This window comes from Aegilops tauschii, chromosome 3, assembly GCF_002575655.3.
Source record: "Aegilops tauschii subsp. strangulata cultivar AL8/78 chromosome 3, Aet v6.0, whole genome shotgun sequence".
NCBI lineage: Eukaryota > Viridiplantae > Streptophyta > Magnoliopsida > Poales > Poaceae > Aegilops > Aegilops tauschii.
This window is the reverse complement of record NC_053037.3, coordinates 176294814-176317524: the sequence shown is the minus strand read 5'-3', so window position 1 is coordinate 176317524 and position 22711 is coordinate 176294814. Positions and strand designations below refer to the sequence as shown.

Sequence of the window (22711 nt, the reverse complement as noted above, 5' to 3'; positions counted from 1 at the left end):
GATCCAACTGCTGCTAATGCTAATAGGCTAAGAGGGCTGGAAAGATGCTCAGTTTTAATGTCTTTAAATGAGAGGGAGGGGGCGCCACACACCCCACGACAATCCACAAGCCGTGTGCGGCACCCCTCTCCCCGGTTTCATCCTCCGTCTAGTTTTCTGCAGTGCACGATGAAGCCCTGCGGAACAAGTTCACCAGCACCGGCATCACGCCGTCGTGCCGCTGGAACTCATTTACTTCTTCATACATCTTGCTGGATCAAGAAGGCGAGGACGTCATCGAGCTAAATGTGTGCTGAACGCGGAGGTGCCGTACATTCGGTACTTGATCGGTTGGATTGTGAAGGTGTACGACTACACAACCACGTTGATAAACGCTTCCGCTTTACGGTCTACGAGGGTACGTAGACATACTCTCCCCTCTCGTAGCTTTGCATATCCATGGATAGATCTTGCGTGTGCGTAGAAATTTTGTTTTCCATGCAACGTTTCCCTACAACCTCTAGGGGTACCTATGAGACTGAGCCAACATATCTTTAGAGCAACGAAGTTACCACAGACGCTTTGTAGTTGACGGGCATATTATATACTCCCATCGCTGAAATAGTAGCATAAGAAAAACCGAAATAAAACCACGAAAATGCAACTACCCATGGCAGATTTTATCACGAAGAATCTAACAATCTAAGCTTAGTTATCTTTTCCAAAATTGTTTATAAACACCGGTTTTGAATATTGACCGCACATCGATTGAGTCATGTCTGTATTGGGCATCAGGTGAAACCTTAAGCCCGGTTCGCTGGCCAGGTGGCAGTTGTTGGGAATCGTAGCATAATTTTAAAATTTTCCTACGTTCACCAAGATGCATCTATGGAGTCTACTAGCAACGAGGGGAAAGGAGTGCATCTACATACCCTTGTAGATCGCGAGCGGAAGCGTTCCAATGAACGTGGATGACGGAGTCGTACTCGCCGTGATCCAAATCACCGATGACCGAGTGCCGAACGGACGGCACCTCCGCGTTCAACACACGTACGGTGCAGCGACGTCTCCTCCTTCTTGATCCAGCAAGGGGGAAGGAGAGGTTGATGGAGATCCAGCAACACGACGGCGTGGTGGTGGATGTAGCGGGTCTCGGCAGGGCTTCGCCGAGCTTCTACGAGACGGAGAGGTGTAACAGGGGAGGAGGGAGGCGCCCAAGGCTGTAGGTTGCTGCCCTCCCTCCCCCCCTTTATATAGGCCCCCTGGGAGGGGGGCGCCGGCCAGATCCCATCTAGGGTGGGGGGCGGCGGCCAAAGGGGGGGAAGGGGTTGCCTTGCCCCCCAAGGCAATGGGGAAGCCCCCCCCCCCACCCTAGGAATCCCAACCCTAGGCGCATGGGGGGAGGCCCAAGGGGGGCGCCCCAGCCAACTAAGGGTTGGTTCCCTTCCACTTTCAGCCCACGGGGCCCTCCGGGATAGGTGGCCCCACCCGGTGGACCCCCGGGACCCTTCCGGTGGTCCCGGTACAATACCGGTAACCCCCGAAACTTTCCCGGTGGCCGAAACTTGACTTCCTATATATAATTCTTCACCTCCGGACCATTCCGGAACCTCTTGTGACGTCCGGGATCTCATCCGGGACTCCGAACAACTTTCGGGTTTCCGCATACACATATCTCTACAACCCTAGCGTCACCGAACCTTAAGTGTGTAGACCCTACGGGTTCGGGAGACATGCAGACATGACCGAGACGCCTCTCCGGTCAATAACCAACAGCGGGATCTGGATACCCATGTTGGCTCCCACATGTTCCACGATGATCTCATCGGATGAACCACGGTGTCGAGGATTCAATCAATCCCGTATGCAATTCCCTTTGTCAATCGGTATGTTACTTGCCCGAGATTCGATCGTCGGTATCCCAATACCTTGTTCAATCTCGTTACCGGCAAGTCTCTTTACTCGTACCGCAATGCATGATCACGTGACTAACGCCTTAGTCACATTGAGCTCATTATGATGATGCATTACCGAGTGGGCCCAGAGATACCTCTCCGTCACACGGAGTGACAAATCCCAGTCTCGATCCGTGCCAACCCAACAGACACTTTCGGAGATACCCGTAGTGCACCTTTATAGTCACCCAGTTACGTTGTGACGTTTGGCACACCCAAAGCACTCCTACGGTATCCGGGAGTTGCACGATCTCATGGTCTAAGGAAAAGATACTTGACATTGGAAAAGCTCTAGCAAACGAAACTACACGATCTTTTATGCTATGCTTAGGATTGGGTCTTGTCCATCACATCATTCTCCTAATGATGTGATCCCGTTATCAATGACATCCAATGTCCATAGTCAGGAAACCATGACTATCTGTTGATCAACGAGCTAGTCAACTAGAGGCTTACTAGGGACACGTTGTGGTCTATGTATTCACACATGTATTACGATTTCCGGACAATACAATTATAGCATGAACAATAGACAATTACCATGAACAAAGAAATATAATAATAATCATTTATTATTGCCTCTAGGGCATATTTCCAACAGTCTCCCACTTGCACTAGAGTCAATAATCTAGTTACATGTGATGAATCGAACACCCATTGCGTCCTGGTGTTGATCATGTTTTGCCCTAGGGAGAGGTTTAGTCAACGGATCTGCTACATTCAGGTCCGTATGTACTTTACAAATATCTATGTCTCCATTTTGAACACTTTCACGAATGGAGTTGAAGCGACGCTTGATATGCCTGGTCTTCCTGTGAAACCTGGGCTCCTTCGCAAGGGCAATAGCTCCAGTGTTGTCACAGAAGAGAGTCATCGGGCCTGACGCATTGGGAATCACCCTTAGGTCGGTAATGAACTCCTTCATCCAGACTGCTTCCTGTGCTGCCTCCGAGGCTGCCATGTACTCCGCTTCACATGTAGATCCCGCCACGACACTTTGCTTGCAACTGCACCAGCTTACTGCTCCTCCTTTCAAAATATACACGTATCCGGTTTGTGACTTCGAGTCATCCAGATCTGTGTCGAAGCTAGCGTCGACGTAACCCTTTACGACGAGCTCTTCGTCACCTCCATAAACGAGAAACATATCCTTAGTCCTTTTCAGGTACTTCAGGATATTCTTGACCGCTGTCCAGTGTTCCATGCCGGGATTACTTTGGTACCTTCCAACCAAACTTACGGCAAGGTTTACATCAGGTCTGGTACACAGCATGGCATACATAATAGACCCTATGGCTGAGGCATAGGGGATGACACTCATCTTTTCTATATCTTCTGCCGTGGTCGGGCATTGAGCCGTGCTCAATTGCACACCTTGCAATACAGGCAAGAACCCCTTCTTGGACTGTTCCATACTGAACTTCTTCAATATTTTGTCAAGGTATGTACTCTGTGAAAGACCAATGAGGCGTCTTGATCTATCTCTATAGATCTTGATGCCTAATATATAAGCAGCTTCTCCAAGGTCCTTCATTGAAAAACACTTATTCAAATAGGCCTTTATACTTTCCAAGAATTCTATATCATTTCCCATCAATAATATGTCATCCACATATAATAAGAGAAATGCTACAGAGCTCCCACTCACTTTCTTGTAAACACAGGCTTCTCCATAAGTCTGTGTAAACCCAAACGCTTTGATCATCTCATCAAAGCGAATGTTCCAACTCCGAGATGCTTGCACCAGCCCATAGATTGAGCGCTGGAGCTTGCATACTTTGTTAGCATTCTTAGGATCGACAAAACCTTCCGGCTGCATCATATACAACTCTTCCTTAAGGAAGCCGTTAAGGAATGCCGTTTTGACGTCCATCTGCCATATCTCATAATCATAGTATGCGGCAATTGCTAACATGATTCGGACGGACTTCAGCTTCGCTACGGGTGAGAAAGTCTCATCGTAGTCAACCCCTTGAACTTGTCGATAACCCTTAGCGACAAGTCGAGCTTTGTAGATGGTCACATTACCATCCGCGTCCGTCTTCTTCTTAAAGATCCATTTGTTTTCTATGGCTCGCCGATCATCGGGCAAGTCCGTCAAAGTCCATACTTCGTTTTCATACATGGATCCTATCTCGGATTTCATGGCTTCTAGCCATTTGTCGGAATCCGGGCCCGCCATCGCTTCTTCATAGTTCGAAGGTTCACCGTTGTCTAACAACATGATTTCCAGGACAGGGTTGCCGTACCACTCTGGTGCGGAACGTGTCCTTGTGGACCTACGAAGTTCAGTAACTTGATCTGAAGCTTCATGATCATCATCATTAACTTCCTCCCCAGTCGGTGTAGGCCCCACAGAAACATTTTCCCGCGCTGCGCTACTTTCCGGTTCGGAAGGGGTGACTATCACCTCATCAAGTTCCACTTTCCTCCCACTCAATTCTTTCGAGAGAAACTCCTTCTCCAGAAAGGACCCATTCTTGGCAACGGAGATCTTGCCTTCGGATCTGAGGTAGAAGGTATACCCAATAGTTTCCTTAGAGTATCCTATGAAGACGCATTTTTCCGACTTGGGTTCGAGCTTTTCAGGTTGAAGTTTCTTGACATAAGCATCGCATCCCCAAACTTTTAGAAACGATAGCTTAGGTTTCTTCCCAAACCATAATTCATACGGTGTCGTCTCAACGGATTTCGACGGAGCCCTATTTAAAGTGAATGCGGCAGTCTCTAAAGCATAGCCCCAAAATGAGAGCAGTAAATCGGTAAGAGACATCAAAGATCGCACCATATCCAATAGAGTGCGATTACGACGTTCGGACACACCATTTCTCTGAGGTGTTCCAGGCGGCGTGAGTTGTGAAACTATTCCACATTTCCTTAAGTGTGTACCAAATTCGTGACTTAAATATTCTCCACCACGATCTGATCGTAAGAATTTTATTTTCCTGTCACGTTGATTCTCAACTTCACTCTGAAATTCCTTGAACCTTTCAAAGGTTTCAGACTTGTGTTTCATTAGGTAGACATACCCATATCTACTTAAATCATCAGTGAGAGTGAGAACATAACGATATCCTCCGCGAGCCTCAACACTCATTGGACCACACACATCGGTATGTATGATTTCCAATAAGTTGGTTGCTCGCTCCATTGTTCCGGAGAACGGAGTCTTGGTCATCTTACCCATGAGGCATGGTTCGCACGTGTCAAATGATTCGTAATCAAGAGACTCCAAAAGTCCATCTGCATGGAGCTTCTTCATGCGCTTGACACCAATGTGACTAAGGCGGCAGTGCCACAAGTATGTGGGACTATCGTTATCAACTTTACATCTTTTGGTATTCACACTATGAACATGTGTAACATCACGTTCGAGATTCATCAAAAATAAACCATTGACCAGTGGGGCATGACCATAAAACATATCTCTCAAATAAATAGAACAACCATTATTCTCGGATTTAAATGAGTAGCCATCTCGAATTAAACGAGATCCAGATACAATGTTCATGCTCAAAGTTGGCACTAAATAACAATTATTGAGGTTTAAAATTAATCCCGTGGGTAGATGCAGAGGTAGCGTGCCGACGGCGATCACATCGACCTTGGAACCATTCCCGACGCGCATCGTCACCTCGTCCTTCGCCAGTATCCGTTTATTCCGTAGTTCCTGTTTTGAGTTACAAATATGAGCAACCGCACCGGTATCAAATACCCAGGAGCTACTACGAGTACTGGTAAGGTACACATCAATTACATGTATATCACATATACCTTTGGTGTTGCCGGCCTTCTTCTTGTCCGCTAAGTATTTGGGGCAGTTCCGCTTCCAGTGACCACTTCCCTTGCAATAAAAGCACTCAGTCTCGGGCTTGGGTCCATTCTTTGACTCCTTCCCAGTAACTGGTTTACCGGGCGCGGCAACTCCCTTGCCGTCCTTCTTGAAGTTCTTCTTACCCTTGCCCTTCTTGAACTTAGTGGTTTTATTCACCATCAACACTTGATGTTCTTTTCTGATTTCCACCTCCGCTGATTTCAGCATCGAATATACCTCAGGAATGGTCTTTTCCATCCCCTGCATATTGTAGTTCATCACAAAGCTCTTGAAGCTTGGTGGAAGCGACTGAAGGATACTGTCAATGACCGCGTCATCCGGGAGATTAACTCCTAGCTGAGTCAAGCGGTTGTGCAACCCAGACATTCTGAGTATGTGCTCACTAACAGAACTGTTCTCCTCCATTTTACAGCTGAAGAACTTGTCGGAGACATCATATCTCTCGACCCGGGCATGAGCTTGAAAAACCAGTTTCAGCTCCTCGAACATCTCATATGCTCCATGTTTCTCAAAACGCTTTTGGAGACCCGGTTCTAAGCTGTAAAGCATGCCGCACTGAACGAGGGAGTAATCATCAGCACGTGATTGCCAAGCGTTCATAACGTCTTGGTTCTGTGGGATTGGTGCATCACCTAGCGGTGCTTCTAAGACATAATCTTTCTTGGCTACTATGAGGATGAGCCTCAGGTTCCGGACCCAGTCCGTATAATTGCTGCCATCATCTTTCAGCTTGGTTTTCTCTAGGAACGCATTGAAATTGAGGACAACGTTGGCCATTTGATCTACAAGACATAGTGTAAAGATTTTAGACTAAGTTCATGATAATTGAGTTCATCTAATCAAATTATTTAATGAACTCCCACTCAGATAGACATCCCTCTCGTCATCTAAGTGAAACATGATCCGAGTTTAACTAGGCCGTGTCCGATCATCACGTGAGACGGACTAGTCAAGATCGGTGAACATCTCCATGTTGATCGTATCTTCTATACGACTCATGCTCGACCTTTCGGTCCTCCGTGTTCCGAGGCCATGTCTGTACATGCTAGGCTCGTCAAGTCAACCTAAGTGTATTGCGTGTGTTCTGAGGCCATGTCTGTACATGCTAGGCTCGTCAACACCCGTTGTATTCGAACGTTAGAATCTATCACACCCGATCATCACGTGGTGCTTCGAAACAACGAACCTTCGCAACGGTGCACAGTTAGGGTGAACACTTTCTTGAAATTATTATAAGGGATCATCCTACTTGCTACCGTCGTTCTAAGCAAATAAGATGCAAAAACATGATAAACATCACATGCAATCAAATAGTGACATGATATGGCCAATATCATTATGCTCCTTTGATCTCCATCTTCGGGGCACCATGATCATCTTCGTCACCGGCATGACACCATGATCTCCATCATTGTGTCTTCATGAAGTAGTCACGCCAACGATTACTTCTACTTCTATGGCTAACGCGTTTAGCAACAAAGTAAAGTAATTTACATGGCGTTATTCAATGACACGCAGGTCATGCAAAATAATAAAGACAACTCCTATGGCTCCTGCCGGTTGTCATACTCATCGACATGCAAGTCGTGATTCCTGTTACAAGAATATGATCAATCTCATACATCACATATATCATTCATCACATCTTCTGGCCATATCACATCACATAGCACTTGCTGCAAAAACAAGTTAGACGTCCTCTAATTGTTGTTGCAAGTTTTTACGTGGTTTGTAGGTTTCTAGCAAGAACGTTTCTTACCTACGTATGACCACAACGTGATTTGCCAATTTCTATTTACCCTTCATAAGGACCCTTTTCATCGAATCCGTTCCGACTAAAGTAGGAGAGACAGACACCCGCTAGCCACCTTATGCATCTAGTGCATGTCAGTCGGTGGAACCTGTCTCACGTAAGTGTACGTGTAAGGTCGGTCTGGGCTGCTTCATCCTACAATACCGCCGAAACAAGAAAAGACTAGTAGTGGCAAGAAGAATTGGCAAACTCAACGCCCACAACTGCTTTGTGTTCTACTCGTGCATAGTAACTACGCATAGGCCTGGCTCATGATGCCACTGTTGGGAATCGTAGCATAATTTTAAAATTTTCCTACGTTCACCAAGATGCATCTATGGAGTCTACTAGCAACGAGGGGAAAGGAGTGCATCTACATACCCTTGTAGATCGCGAGCGGAAGCGTTCCAATGAACGTGGATGACGGAGTCGTACTCGCCGTGATCCAAATCACCGATGACCGAGTGCCGAACGGACGGCACCTCCGCGTTCAACACACGTACGGTGCAGCGACGTCTCCTCCTTCTTGATCCAGCAAGGGGGAAGGAGAGGTTGATGGAGATCCAGCAACACGACGGCGTGGTGGTGGATGTAGCGGGTCTCGGCAGGGCTTCTCCGAGCTTCTACGAGACGGAGAGGTGTAACAGGGGAGGAGGGAGGCGCCCAAGGCTGTAGGTTGCTGCCCTCCCTCCCCCCCTTTATATAGGCCCCCTGGGAGGGGGGCGCCGGCCAGATCCCATCTAGGGTGGGGGGCGGCGGCCAAAGGGGGGGAAGGGGTTGCCTTGCCCCCCAAGGCAAGGGGGAAGCCCCCCCCCACCCTAGGGTTCCCAACCCTAGGCGCATGGGGGGAGGCCCAAGGGGGGCGCCCCAGCCCACTAAGGGTTGGTTCCCTTCCACTTTCAGCCCACGGGGCCCTCCGGGATAGGTGGCCCCACCCGGTGGACCCCCGGGACCCTTCCGGTGGTCCCGGTACAATACCGGTAACCCCCGAAACTTTCCCGGTGGCCGAAACTTGACTTCCTATATATAATTCTTCACCTCCGGACCATTCCGGAACCTCTTGTGACGTCCGGGATCTCATCCGGGACTCCGAACAACTTTCGGGTTTCCGCATACACATATCTCTACAACCCTAGCGTCACCGAACCTTAAGTGTGTAGACCCTACGGGTTCGGGAGACATGCAGACATGACCGAGACGCCTCTCCGGTCAATAACCAACAGCGGGATCTGGATACCCATGTTGGCTCCCACATGTTCCACGATGATCTCATCGGATGAACCACGGTGTCGAGGATTCAATCAATCCCGTATGCAATTCCCTTTGTCAATCGGTATGTTACTTGCCCGAGATTCGATCATCGGTATCCCAATACCTTGTTCAATCTCGTTACCGGCAAGTCTCTTTACTCGTACCGCAATGCATGATCACGTGACTAACGCCTTAGTCACATTGAGCTCATTATGATGATGCATTACCGAGTGGGCCCAGAGATACCTCTCCGTCACACGGAGTGACAAATCCCAGTCTCGATCCGTGCCAACCCAACAGACACTTTCGGAGATACCCGTAGTGCACCTTTATAGTCACCCAGTTACGTTGTGACGTTTGGCACACCCAAAGCACTCCTACGGTATCCGGGAGTTGCACGATCTCATGGTCTAAGGAAAAGATACTTGACATTGGAAAAGCTCTAGCAAACGAAACTACACGATCTTTTATGCTATGCTTAGGATTGGGTCTTGTCCATCACATCATTCTCCTAATGATGTGATCCCGTTATCAATGACATCCAATGTCCATAGTCAGGAAACCATGACTATCTGTTGATCAACGAGCTAGTCAACTAGAGGCTTACTAGGGACACGTTGTGGTCTATGTATTCACACATGTATTACGATTTCCGGACAATACAATTATAGCATGAACAATAGACAATTACCATGAACAAAGAAATATAATAATAATCATTTATTATTGCCTCTAGGGCATATTTCCAACAGCAGTGCCGTCCCCACCTTGAAGGTGATGCCTGGGTGCCCATGGTAGCTACCAGGGTTGAAGCCGGAGGTGGTGGTCGCATTGGTATCTACGAGAAGGATTTGGGCAATGTGTCTATGGTTATAGATTTTCACGGTGCAATTACTCCGTTGTTAGTATCTCTTGGATGACATCTTCTCCGAGTCTGACTGATTTCTACTGTTCACTCGTCGACTTCTAAGCGCTAAGGATGGATGACGCGTTGACCCAGCCTGGCTGAAGTCAAGGCGTGCTTTCAAGGTATTCTGTTTTGGTCGTGATGCAGTTTTTAAGCTTCGAGTCTTGTTTGTTTTTAAGTTGCTTACCAAAGGGGCCATGTGGTTTTGAGCTCCGAGTCTTGCCTCCTCACCATACCTGGCTTGGGGTTTGACTAGGCGAGTTATTTTGTTGTTGTAATCGTGGTGTTGTGCATGCCAAAATGCATTGTATGAGTCGCTTGACTTTTCTTCTATGATATTGATCTCTCTCTTTAATGTATCCTTGAAAAGAAATATTACACGGGTCTTTAAAATCCCTCTCTTTAATGCTTCTTTTTCAGATGATAGGCATATTACAGATACTTTGCGAAAGAAACATCAAGCGAATCCTTATAGGATAGGTGTGCGAGCATGCTTTCATAGGATGAGTATATGTGCGTATGTGAGCATCCGAGTATGCAGTGTGTTAAAGAAAAGAGAAATATTATTTGACTTTCTTTTTTGGACTTTTATACCTTGCAAATCCTTCCTTCGCTATAAGAAAAATCTGGAGGAGCATCCCCTGCCGAGCACCTCCTAGTGAAACCGACGCGCGGCGCCTCCACGGCCGCTGCGGCAGACACCTGACGGCTGACGCGCCAACGCCTGGCTGGTGCTCCTACCGCACGGTGGCGAGGCGACTTTCCGCCCCTCCGCCCGCCCGGTCTCGCACGCCACGCGTACGCCGCGAAGGACTCTTCTCCCTCCCCTCCACCGCCCCGCTTTATCCCTCCTCCGGCTACCCCACTAGGCCACTACCGCTCGGCCCTCTCAGCTGCTCCACATTTCCTCCACGGCTGCTCCTCACGGGGGATCCTTCCGAGAACTTGCGGTGCCTGGCGACCGATCTCGGCGTGTGGTGTCGCCCGTCCTCGCCGGCGCCGAGAAGCGGGATCCCGATTCCCGAGGTGCGTGGCCGCCGCCTGCCATCCCGGTTCCTCCTGTTTGAATGGTTCAGGCAGACGCGTGAACTGTTGCTGTGTGCTCTTTGGTTTTTTATAGAGGCCGGTTCGATTGTAGATTTCTGGGGTTCTAGATCCCTCGTCGGCGCTTGTCTGGTGTTGTTTTGGACGATTGGATGTGAGGAAATTTGGTAGATTTCGATCTGCTCCTCCTGGAATTCTACCGATTTTTTCGCTGGTTACGCTCCTGGAAGGTAGGAACCGCAGGTAGTTTTTAGCCTGGACTTGATCTCGACCTGTTTGTTCTTCAGCCCACCGACAGCTGTGTGTGGCATCAGTAGATCCAGTTCTACGGGGAGAAAGGGACAGCTGAAGCGTATATAAATATTCCACAGCGTTATCGCGTCTTGATCGTAAGGTGTTCCATCAGGCACCAGTATTATAACCGACGCTACAGTGGAATTAGTGCCTTGTGCTTATAGGTTCCTCTCCTCCCATTTCCTTTCGCAAAAAAAAGAGGTTCCTCCCATTTCAGAGGTTCCCATGGTTTGTGGCTCATCCTGTTAATTTCCTCTCTTTTTTCAGCGGCTCTTGGAGCTGTGCGTTTTTTTATTATGAATTTCTTAGTTTTTTTTTGTTCTAGCTACAAACCAAATTTTGTTAGTTTTGTACTACGTTGTTACCTGAATTTTTAGTTATGTCACACTCCTTCCATCACACTGGCTTACTGAGTTGTCATTCTGTTCCTTCGCCAGTTTTTCTTCCCATACGAAGATGGAGATAATTTATGCGCATTCATCCGTGCGATAATATTTTTTGCAGGTGTTTCAGTTACATATCTGATAGAGTCGTCCCCCTTTAGTTGGCAAAATGTCATTTCTATGGAAGTCAAGCAATGGTGGTACAACGGAGAAAACCTTGACCTTGGAAGAACAGCAAGAGAAAGTAAGATGCCACTCTTCAACTTTAGAGCTCTATTTGTCTCAACTGAAGTACTTAATCTTAAGGCCATTTGGCTGTTCTATTTACCAAGCAGATAAATGAGGTACGAAAGCAACTTGAAGAACCCTCGTCACTAGCAATACAGGGTTTCCTTTCGGATGCCTCGATACTGAGATTCCTTCGAGCTAGAAACTGGAATGTGCAGAAATCGAGTAAAATGCTGAAATCAGCTGTGAAGTGGCGGGCAGCATACAAGCCAGAAATGATTTCCTGGGTACGTCTGGTTTAACCAATTCTTATGTTCATGTTCGATTGTAGATTCATGCGTTTATTGGCAAAACAAAAGAGCAGTGTAATTAAGACATCGACGAGAAGTTGGAAGAGCAGGTTGTACTCGAGAAGCATGCAGAGTAAGCTTAGTGTAGGAGGAATAAGCTTTGTCAGTGACAGTAACACACCACTGTGCTGATTGAATGATATGGGTATTAATGAACTGTTGGCTGAAAACATTATAGTGCAAAAGAAGATTGTTCTTGATACTTCAGAAGTTACTTGTATTTCCTGGTTTTCAAGGTAATATAAGCTTTTCATCCTTTCAATATCCAGGAAGAAATTGCACATGAAGCAGAGACTGGAAAGATATATAGGGCTGACTACAAGGACACACTTGGAAGAACTGTTCTTGTTCTGAGGCCAGGTTTAGAGGTTAGCTCATTCACTGCAGCGCAAATATCTGGAAATAATTTCATCATAAAATTCTTAAGATGTATATTTGGTATTTGCATAAAGAAACATGATTATATATATTCATATGCATATACCTCTCGCATAATAATCTTTGGAATCATATTGGAGTTGCTTGATCTGAATAAATAGTAATAGTGTGAAAGTGACATAGCAACTGCGAACCACAATTAGAGCAACTCTAGCAGATCCACTATATCCTCGCCGGCCTGTATAATTCCGGCGGTTTTACAGTTTTTCGCATTTTTCGGCCCGAACACGCCCGCTGAAAGTCCACCAGCACATAATTTTTTTTACAGGCGGCCCGCAAATCTGCCTGTCTGCTCTTTGTGTACGGGGTCGGGGGCTTTTTAGGGTTCGCGTCCTGGATAAGCTCTGCCGCCTTTGTCGTCTCCTTTCCTTTCTCCGGTGAGCAATTAGCCGCGTGTTTCTTTCCTTTCTCGCGGATCCATGGTCGGTGGTGCTCGCGCGCGTGGCGTCCATGTCGGGATGCCGCCACGCAAGCTCGCCTGGCACAGGCGGAGGCTGGCAGCTCCAGCCGGTCCACCGTCAAGCTGTGGTGTTCCAAGCAGGCGCGCGAACGCGACCACCTCTCCCGCAGCAGCGGGTGGAGCGCGTGGGCCGGTTTCAACGAGCTCCACGAGGTGCTTTTCCCGCACACCATGAGGTGCCAGGAGGCGGATGCGGAGCTCCTCACCGCGGAGCGCGCGGTGGCGGCCGGAGAAGAAGGCACCGCCGACAGGCTTGCTGCCACAAAGGACCACGCCTACGCCCACGCTTGCCGCAAGTCGGCAGAGAAGTTCTACCTCGGCCTTGACGACTGAGCCGGCCTTCCCTAGGTTTAATTTGTAGTTTGATCTATGTTTTAAGCTATGTATGAACTCCGGTTGTGTTGTGAAATTTGTAGCGCGAACTAGTTTTTAAATTTGCAGTACGGACTATAGCGGGTCTGTTCTTCCGGGACCTTCGAGTTCCCGCAAAATCGTTTTAGGGGGAACCCTAAAACTATTTTGCAGTACCGATTTATACAGGATCTGCTAGAGTTGCTCTTGTGGAGCTATCATGTTAAGTTGTTAACCCTGCTGGTATGAGCTCCAGATTGATCTATCAACCTTTAAGAAGTTCAAAATTCATACTCAAATACTCGATCATTTTTAGGAGATACAAAGATAGTCTCACGTTTGTTTGTGAATCATACATGTTTTCTTTCTTCGCAATATGCATGAATCTTGGGAAGCAATTTTTGTTTACCTTTTTTGTTTTTGTTTTATGCCTATTTACTTTATTGTGTAAATTATGGGGATGCCTCTGTATGTTCGTTTTCTAGTTTTGTGTTGACTCTCAACCTACATCACTCTGGAAGTCTGGAGTCTGGACTACATAAGTCTGTGGTTCAAATGTGAAGTACTGTAGCTTCGTTTGTTCTAACTGTGCTTGCTTAATGTTGAAATATAACAGAACACTACCTCGGGGAAGGAACAAATTAAGTATCTTGTTTACTCTCTGGAGAAAGCGATTATGAATCTGACGGATGATCAGGAGAAGATGGTGTGGATGATAGACTTCCAGGGCTGGACCATGGGAAGCACACCGCTGAAGGTGACCCGGGAGACCGTGAGTGTCTTGCAAGACTGTTATCCCGAGAGATTGGGACTTGCAATCCTTTACAATCCTCCTAGATTATTTGAGTCTTTCTATAAGGTGAGCAGTTGCACAACCTCAATCATTACTCTGTGAACAGCATTTCTGCCTTTTGTTTTCCACATTCAAGAAAAAAAGGTGCTATTGTGCCAGTATTCGACAATTCTTTGCTGTATTGCTAATTCTCTAGTCAGATCACAGCTCTTTAGCTATCCCACCAATTTGTCTTTTTTTTTTTGAGAAATACAAATTTGTCTTTTCTAATTTGTGTTAGCTGTATTGCTTCCTGATATTTGGCGGTCTCCTCTAATATATCTGTTTTAGCGTATATCTGTTTTAGCATGAATCAACCGTTAAAAAATCCATTGTGGTGTGCTATGTTCCCTGATACAAAACCCAAACTCTGGAAGCACCTATAAACCCAAACATGGGCACGTTGGAAATATCATTACTGAGTCAGATTTGTCGGTCTCATTTTCTCTTAGATAGATTGCAGTGGTTATTCCAGGTAAAAAAGAACAACCGCACTGGTAATTGTTAGTCTTTATTGAGCTACTATATTTGTTGTAAGATCAAACTGCCTAACTTACAAAAACCAATGGCAGATAGTGAAGCCATTCTTGGACCATGAGACTAGCAAGAAGGTGAAGTTTGTGTACTCCAACGATAAGGAGAGCCAGAAGATAATGGCGGAGGTCTTCGACATGGACAAGCTCGACTCAGCATTCGGAGGAAGGAATCTAGCCACCTTTGAATACAGCAGCTACGCGGAACAAATGAAAGAGGATGACAAGAAGATGCAATCTAATGATGCGGGCTCTGACGCCTCAAGCGAGGCTTCCTTCTACAGCGGAACAGATTCCCCGAAGCACGGAGATGGAGAGCACGGCGCAACGAAGAAGGCCTGCGCCACATAACTGCTAATAGTTGCTCTATTTAAAATATGTGCAGTAAGAATATACACAATCATCTAGCTAGACCTTTTGCGCCAGTGTTTATCCTTTTGTCGGTCACATTTTCGGGTCCAAGACTTAGAATATTCTCTGTCCGTGGTATCATAGAAGATCAGGAAGAGAAGCTTGGGCCAGAACGTGTGATGCATTGACATCTAGCAAGTAACATAAATGAGAAATCTTACCAGGGCTGTCCTGTTGCAGGCGCTTCTATACGAAATAATTTGATATTCAGCTACCATGAGCTGACTAACCGATGCACTTTACTATTTGAGTGTTGTTCTGATTTATGTTTGATGGCTGTTACTTTGTGGGACTCTGATGACAAGTATGGAAATTAGCTACTCTGAATTAATTGATGTCGCTGCGGTCAATTAATTAATTGGTATCGGAGGGAGTAGTATTTTCATGAACCAGGCTATCTGGGCGGCTTCTTCCAAAGTGTAGGAACGGGTTGTTGATTTTTGAGATAGCTTACCAGGCTTGACGCCTGGTGTAGGAACGGGTTGCCCAGCACGATCATCTTAAATTGACCGGTAGGCCATCTTAACACGCGTGGATATTTGTAGTGGCAGCTATTTTTGTTGATTTCTACAATCTGGCTTGCGAGTTCCCTCAAACTTATTTTGATCATTGTAATAGATTAGCAAATGCGCTATGAAAGCACATTCTTCTCTCTGGGTGGATGATGCCCCGCCAGATATTGTCCCTCTCTTGTTGAATGATGTAACAGTTATCAAAAGCTAATAAAGGGAGGGAAGTACCTAAAAAAACATGCGTGGATATTTTAGATTTCTTTTTTTAGGGGTGGGTGGATATTTTAGATGCATTTTCTCATCAGATGGACTCTGAAAAGTCACATACCCAGTGGGCTGAGGCCATTGAGTTTTCAGTGAGATTAACCCATTTAGCCCAAGCTTGACTTATCTGCAAACAATGTTAACAAAATTAAGAGGGCGTTCCTTTGGGTCGGCAAAAGAGATTACGGGCGGGAAATGCAGAGCAGCTAACCAAAGGTTAGCCCAAGTTAAAAAAGAGGTTAGCCTTCAACTCAAAATGAAAGAAACCACAAGTTAGCTCCCCAAGGGTTACTTTTGTCGTCTGGGAGCGCGCCAAATGGTGCATCCAGCCACCATCGCATGTTGGGTGCTCTTTTTCTACTTTTTTTTTCTGCACACGTTTTTGAGTTTTAGATGATTTTTTAGAGGTGGTGGGGGGGGGGGGGGGGTGGTGGTGGTGTTCGGCTTTTATGTTTTTCGCTGTTTTTTCTTAGGTTTTGAAGGGAAAAAATGATTTTCATTTTTGTGAACACATTTGTGCTTTCTCGAGTAGCATGGTTGTGTTTCTCATGGAAGCACAAATTTGTTTCCACAAGAAGCACAACATGTGCTTCCACAAGAGACAAATCTTCTAGGAATAGTACATATTTGATTTCACGGGAAGCATAATTGTGCTTCTACTCAAAAAGAAAAACCACAATATTGCTTTCACGAGAAGCAAAACTCCCGAAAAAAGGGACCGATATACCTAGGAAATGAGGGCACCTTCAAACAACAACATGGAGTTACTGAAGGTAACAATGACGGGGATTTTTTCATTAGCGTACACTTTCTCTTCATAACGAGGAACCCCTAGGGCTTTGAGCATTAAATCCAATATGATTGCATAGGGAGTCCTCACGACTATAGTAACGCCAGGCTTCGAGCATTAAATCCAATATGATTGCATAGGGAGTCCTCACGACTGTAGTAACGCCCTGCTAATTTCAACAACATACAAAGAGACGTTAAAGAAAATCGTTAAGACAGCCCACGGGCGAAACCATATAAATCGTGCGCAGGCAGAAAGAAAACAACAAAGCATTCAACAACGATGAAAAATCCATGTGCATTAAACAACAACGGCGAAAATGCAAAACTAACCTCAGGTAGCCTGGTAAAGGAGGACTGAGACCCCGGAGATTGATCATAGATGCCTCCATCATCAACCACATCCATGTCCACAAAACCTAACCCTAATCCTAGATACAACATGAAATTAACGTCCCCTCCCTTCGCCAGAGTGCCACACGGAGAAGGCGGGAATCCACAGCCTCACCGGTGGAGGGAGGGAACATGACTTTAGGCCTTCAATATCGCCTACCCCACTAGTAGTAGGGAACGAAGCGGTTCCTTAGTCTCATCAATGCTAGGTTGTCCTAAAGCTAAACATTCCTTTAAGGGCATCTTCAAGGCGGACTCGTAAACCTCCCGCAACCGTCCGAACCGCGGAAGCCATCCAATGCCGACCTGTATCGGTCCGCGGGGCGGTCCAGACACGATTTCTCTCGCAAATTGGAGACAAAAGTGTGGGAGGTTTGCGGGAGTCCGGACACCGGAAACGTAGGACTCTGATACCCCTGGCCCACCCAATCCCCCTCCCGGTCTCATTTCCTTCCACTCCGCCGTTCTTCCCCTTGCTTTGCATCCGCACCCTCCACCTTCGCCGCCGCCGCTGTTCGTTTCCAGTCGTCACAGAGGCATTGCCGGACGTCCGCAACCAGCACCGACGCGCCCACTCGCCGTTCCAACGGAGCTTTCAGCCTTGGAGCCGTTTGTACCCAGGTACACTCCGCCCCATGTCGACGACCTCCATGGCGGACACCACGCCCGGCAGGTGTTCGGTCAAATGTCATTGAGCTTATTTTCAAATGCTATGTCGTTTTTCAGAGTACGAAGGATGGTGAGCTACTCGACCATGGAGGATGAGTTGTTCTGTGATGCGTGGCTGGCCGTATCCGCGGATTTCATAGGCAGGACCAGAGGGCCGCCCTTTTGGGAGCAAGTGCATGAAAAATTTCACGCAGGAAAGCACATTGTGCCCTACGACATGTACATCATGCGACCACGCAACGTGAGGTCGTTGTCGTATCGCTGGCACGCTATCCAGGTTAGTGTCATCAAGTATTGCAACTTGATTAGTTAGCTTCAGGTAAGGTGGTCATTGCACGCGGGCATGGAGGAGATAGTAAGTTTTACTTCCTCTTGCTAAACTTGTTGATTGATTCATGCACTCAATGTTGGTCTACACATTATATGTAGCCGCACGTGCCGTCGTGCTGTACCACAAGTCAGCGGGACGGCCATTTACGTGCACACGCTGCTGGATGAAGCTGAAGGGGAAGTATGCGTGAGAGGACATGATCCGTTCCTGAAAAACTTGTTGGACATCCAGGATCTAGTCGAATCTGAGACCTTATTGTACTAGACTTAATTTGCATGCTATGCGCGAATGATTTGTGCTATTTTCTATCCAAACTTTGATGAATATCGGTCGGTTTAAATGAATTTCGTTCGATTAGTTAATAGTTAAAATGCGGTTTAAAATGTATATGGCCCCTGTTTTGGACGGATGCAGGAGGTTTTTTGCGGGTTGCCGTTGGAGATGATGGCATCAATGCGAGAAATGTACATACTCCTGTCGGTCTCAGGCAACACCAGATTCCCCATTTAATTCATATTCTTTTAGAACAGATTCCCCATTTAATTCACGTCGACTGGAATTGGAATGCCGAAGTCCGAAGTCCGAAGAACAACTACCATTCCCGCGAGTTCCAGGTAGACGCTCACAGGGCATGGAGGCGCAGCATTTCTCAGCAACTCCGGCAATCAACTCCCGACGCGGCTCGCGTGGCACATGGGCGACCCATCCCTAGAGCTGCCTTTCAAGGAACAGCAACCGGCTGGAAGTGGAACGTCCGGACCCCGGAGAAGACAAGAGAGATTGGATCCGTTCGCGTCGCCGGGATTTAGATTTGGGAGGTGCTACTGACCGCTGAGGCGCCTGTGCGTGGCGGCCGCGCGGCCACGTAGGTTGCTACTGTGCGCAAGCTTCGGCGTATGCTTGTGCTTTTGGTGCCATCCGGCGGGAGCAGCAGCAACTGGGATTGATAGATTGTTTCTGGTTGTTGTCGTGCGGCTGCTCCATACCCTGGTACACGCTGGTCGTGACACTTGGTCACCTTATCCTGGAGTAAATTGCATAAAACCACCACTTTGAGGGCTTGGTTTGCGAAAAACACTAGGATACAGATTCTCTGCAGAAAGCACCACGTCTTGCGTAATTGTTTTGCAAAAACCACTGATCGGCGGATCGGGCTGAGTTAAGTGAGTTTATGACAGGTGGGGCCCGTTTTTCGCGTACGTGGCACTCCAGGCCGTCCCGACAGCCGTTAGATGGCGCCGTTCGGTTCTAGCAGTCAAAAGAGCGAACTGTTACTCCTTCTCCACTCTGCTCGCTCGCTCTCTGCTCGCGCTCGCTCTCTTCTCGCGCTCGCTCTCTTCTTGGTCACCGCACCCGTCGCCGCCGTGCCGCAGCGCCATGGTGTCGTGGAGTGATGGGTCGGATAGCAGCGAGCACACCAGGCAGTACATGAGCTCAGATTCCGACAACGGCACCATTAAGGTCAGTTCTCAGAGTTAGGGTTAGGGTTTGATATTTGGGGATTTCTGGAATGAGCTTCTTTTCAAACATTGGACCAAATCTCCGTCATTCCTTCGCACTCCAGGTTCCTGCTAGCACCGAAGACTCAGATTTCGAGGGCCCTGAGACAGATATGTATGTTTTGTGCCATGGACACGGGAAGGCAGCAGAAAGGCGCGTTGCTTTCGAAGGGATTCACACTGGCAGGAGGTTTCTTTGTTGTGCAGAGAAGGTATGGTTCCAACTTAACTAATTGGAAGTTGTTGATTAACTTAACAGATCTGTCATTTGTTTGCCATGGACATGTAATGTGGCACTCCAGCAGGCATTGTATTATAATGTGAAGTTCGGACAGTGGATTCATTAAGTGTTTACTCTGCCAGCATTGTTTAGTCTGGTTCTGGCAACATTGTTTAGTTAGGTCATTTTTTAACTCTGCCATGTTAGCTTATTTTAGGACAGAATATTCATGGGTTAGCACACCAGCATTGTTTAGTTTGGATCTGGCAATATTGTTTAGTTAGGTCATTTTTAACTCTGCCATGTTAGCTTATTTTAGGACAGAATATTCATGGGTTAGCACACCAACATTGTTTACTTAGTAGTAGTTTACTTTAGAGCATGATCTGAATTTTAGTATAATCTAGCCTATCATTGTAAGCAAGCCACTGTTATGTAATTCATTTTGTTAATACTCTTTTTTCAGGAAGGTAAAAACTGTGGACTAGTAGAATGGATTGATCCATCTTGGCCCACTACCCTTGAGAATGCACTGTCCAAGTTGTGGTCTATGTATGAACAGAGTAAGATGGACAGAAATGAGCAATGTCTGATGCATTCATTTACTGTTCATGACCTGACACAAGAGAAGAAGAAACTCCAGGCCAGCTATGAGAAGTTGGTTGAAGATGTCAATGCACTTATGGATGCCCAGGAGCAGAGGGCAGTGATAGAAAGGAAAGATGCTGAAACAACCAAGTTGCAGGAGAAGTATGACACTTTGAAGAACATAGCAGCTGCTCAAGGTACTGTCATTAGGAACATGAAGTTGAAGCTAGCTGAAGAGAAGAAGAATTTGCAGATCCACATTGATGAGCTCAAGAAGACAGTTGAAGAGAGCAATGTGAAGCTGGAGGGGATCAAGGCCATCATAAATGGATAAGCAGTGCAAGAGAAGAATGGGCAATATCATTTGGCATTTGCTGACCTTTTGCAGGGTGTGGTTTGGCATTTGTTGTAATGATAGTAGTTTAAATTCTATTAACTATGAGTACTCCTGAACTATGGATATGTAATCTTAAGAAAGATGTTTGCATTTGAACTAGTGCTGAATGTGGTGCTATTTGAACTAGTGCTGAATGTCAAACTATGATTATGTATGGAGTTGAACTAGTGCTGAATTTGGTGGTATTTAGAGCTGGTTAATGTTATCTTAAGTAATCTGTTTGCAATTGATGATTTTTGCTTTAGTATGTTCCTGTTCAACTGATGATTCTGAGTTAAGTAGGGTCAATTAGGGTTGTTTTTGGCCTTTTATCGACGCCGAGGCATCAAGTAGGCCAAGTTAGGGTTTTTGGCTTTTTGTCGACGCCGAGGCATCAAGTAGGCCAAGTTAGGGTTTTTGGCTTTTTATCGACACCGAGGCTTCAAGTAGGGTCAATTAGGGTTGTTTTTGGCTTTTTGTCGATGTCGAGGCATCAAGTAGGCCAAGTTAGGGTTTTTGGCTTTTTGTCGATGTCGAGGCATCAAGTAGGCCAAGTTAGGGTTTTTGGCTTTTTATCGACGCCGAGGCATCAAGTAGGGTCAAGTGATGGTTTTTTGGCTTTTTATCGACGCCGAGGCTTCCAGTAGGGTCAATTAGGGTTGTTTTTGGCTTTTTATCGACGCCGAGGCTTCCAGTAGGGTCAATTAGGGTTGTTTTTGGCTTTTGTCGATGTCGAGGCATCAAGTAGGCCAAGTTAGGGTTTTTGGCTTTTTGTCGATGTCGAGGCATCAAGTAGGCCAAGTTAGGGTTTTTGGCTTTTTGTCGACGCCGAGGCATCAAGTAGGCCAAGTTAGGGTTTTGGGCTTTTTATCGACGCCGAGGCTTCAAGTAGGATCAATTAGGGTTGTTTTTGGCTTTTTATCGACGTCGAGGCATCAAGTAGGCCAAGTTAGGGTTTTTGGCTTTTTATCGACGCCGAGGCATCAAGTAGGCATCAAGAATATCACAGCATCATGACTATCACAACATCAAGAGTATCACAGCATCAACAGTACTACTAGAATGCCATAGTTTGACACAAATTGATCATCATAGGACTAATAGAATTCCAGAGTAGCATAACTGGAGTAGCATAACTGGAGTAGCAGAACAACACAACATAGTTCACAACACAACCAAAATGCCATAGTTTGATACAACATCAACACAACCAAATCACCATCATCACCATTTTGCACCAGAGGCAGTCAAGTAATCCTTCATTTTGTTGCTGGGCTTCCTGACTCTCTGGGAACCATCACTTGGTCTTGGAGGCATGAAAGCTAACCTTGGTCCCTGGGCAGCAGCTGATGAAGATCTGGTTGCTGGTGCCTTACCCTTGGGAGCAACTGGTGCCTTACTCTTGGGAGCAGATGATGAAGATTTACTGGCTGTTGCCTTACCCTTGGGAGCAGCTGGAGCAGCTGGCTGCCTCCTAGCTGGAGCAGTAGCAGATGTTGCCCTCCTTGCTGGAGCTGGACTAGCAGCAGATGTTGCCCTCCTCGATGATCCACCAGCAGTGGCAGCAGCAGAGGCTGCAGTCCTTGCTGGAGCTGGACTAGCAGCAGAGGCTGCAGTCCTTGCTGGAGCTGGACTAACAGCAGAGGCTGCAGTCCTTGCTGGAGCTGGTGTGCTTCTACTATCAGGTGGGTAAGAGCTGGTGCTTGGCTGCAATGAAACAAGTAGTTTAATATTAGTAAGCAACAAAGTAACAACAAATTTAGTCTTTCTCATAGCAGAGTGGTTACCTGATGTTTGTTCTTTCTCATAGCAAGTGCAGGCTTTAGAGCATCATGGCAATTGGTGTACCTATGGCCCACCTTTTTACAGTTGGAGCAGGTAATTGAGGCCATTCTTGAAGTGTCTTTGGGAGCTGGCTTCTCAAATTGGCCCTTTCTCCTCTTAGTCTGTGCTCTGCCCTTGTGTTCTTTGAAAACAGGAGCCTCAATGTCCAAACTATCTGTCCTTGGCCACATGTCAGGGCCAGG

The 22711-nt window shown here is 46.7% G+C and overlaps 2 protein-coding genes across 3 annotated transcripts; both read left to right on the top strand.

The window, feature by feature from the left end:
• Window positions 1-10336: 10336 nt before the first annotated feature.
• Window positions 10337-15272, top strand: LOC109750819 (uncharacterized). 2 transcript variants are annotated; one of them, XM_020309773.4, is made up of 6 exons: window positions 10337-10745; window positions 11562-11684; window positions 11776-11955; window positions 12288-12386; window positions 13884-14126; window positions 14672-15272. In XM_020309773.4, exons 2-6 carry the CDS (start codon window positions 11610-11612, stop codon window positions 14981-14983), a joined length of 909 nt encoding a protein of 302 aa, XP_020165362.1. In that variant the 5' UTR covers window positions 10337-10745; window positions 11562-11609; the 3' UTR covers window positions 14984-15272. The 2 variants fall into 2 exon arrangements, with proteins under 2 accessions (XP_020165362.1, XP_020165355.1); XM_020309766.4 differs by having other exon boundaries at window positions 10363-10745; window positions 11773-11955.
• A 4106-nt stretch (window positions 15273-19378) lies between these two features.
• LOC120975684 (uncharacterized) lies at window positions 19379-20916 on the top strand. Its single transcript, XM_040402360.3, has 3 exons — window positions 19379-19462; window positions 19566-19712; window positions 20187-20916. The coding sequence occupies exons 1-3, from the start codon at window positions 19379-19381 to the stop codon at window positions 20640-20642; spliced, it is 687 nt and encodes a 228-aa protein (XP_040258294.3). The 3' UTR covers window positions 20643-20916.
• Window positions 20917-22711: the final 1795 nt, after the last annotated feature.

Bases quoted from the DNA above. Each gene is read 5' to 3' on its own strand.
- LOC109750819 (XM_020309766.4), top strand. From the start codon at position 11,610: ATGTCATTTCTATGGAAGTCAAGCAATGGTGGTACAACGGAGAAAACC. The intron at 11,956-12,287 runs GTACGTCTGGTT...TTCAATATCCAG, and splicing joins AGCCAGAAATGATTTCCTGG to GAAGAAATTGCACATGAAGC. The intron at 12,387-13,883 runs GTTAGCTCATTC...GAAATATAACAG, and splicing joins TTCTGAGGCCAGGTTTAGAG to AACACTACCTCGGGGAAGGA.
- LOC120975684 (XM_040402360.3), top strand. From the start codon at position 19,379: ATGGTGTCGTGGAGTGATGGGTCGGATAGCAGCGAGCACACCAGGCAG. The intron at 19,463-19,565 runs GTCAGTTCTCAG...TTCGCACTCCAG, and splicing joins CCGACAACGGCACCATTAAG to GTTCCTGCTAGCACCGAAGA. The intron at 19,713-20,186 runs GTATGGTTCCAA...CTCTTTTTTCAG, and splicing joins TTCTTTGTTGTGCAGAGAAG to GAAGGTAAAAACTGTGGACT.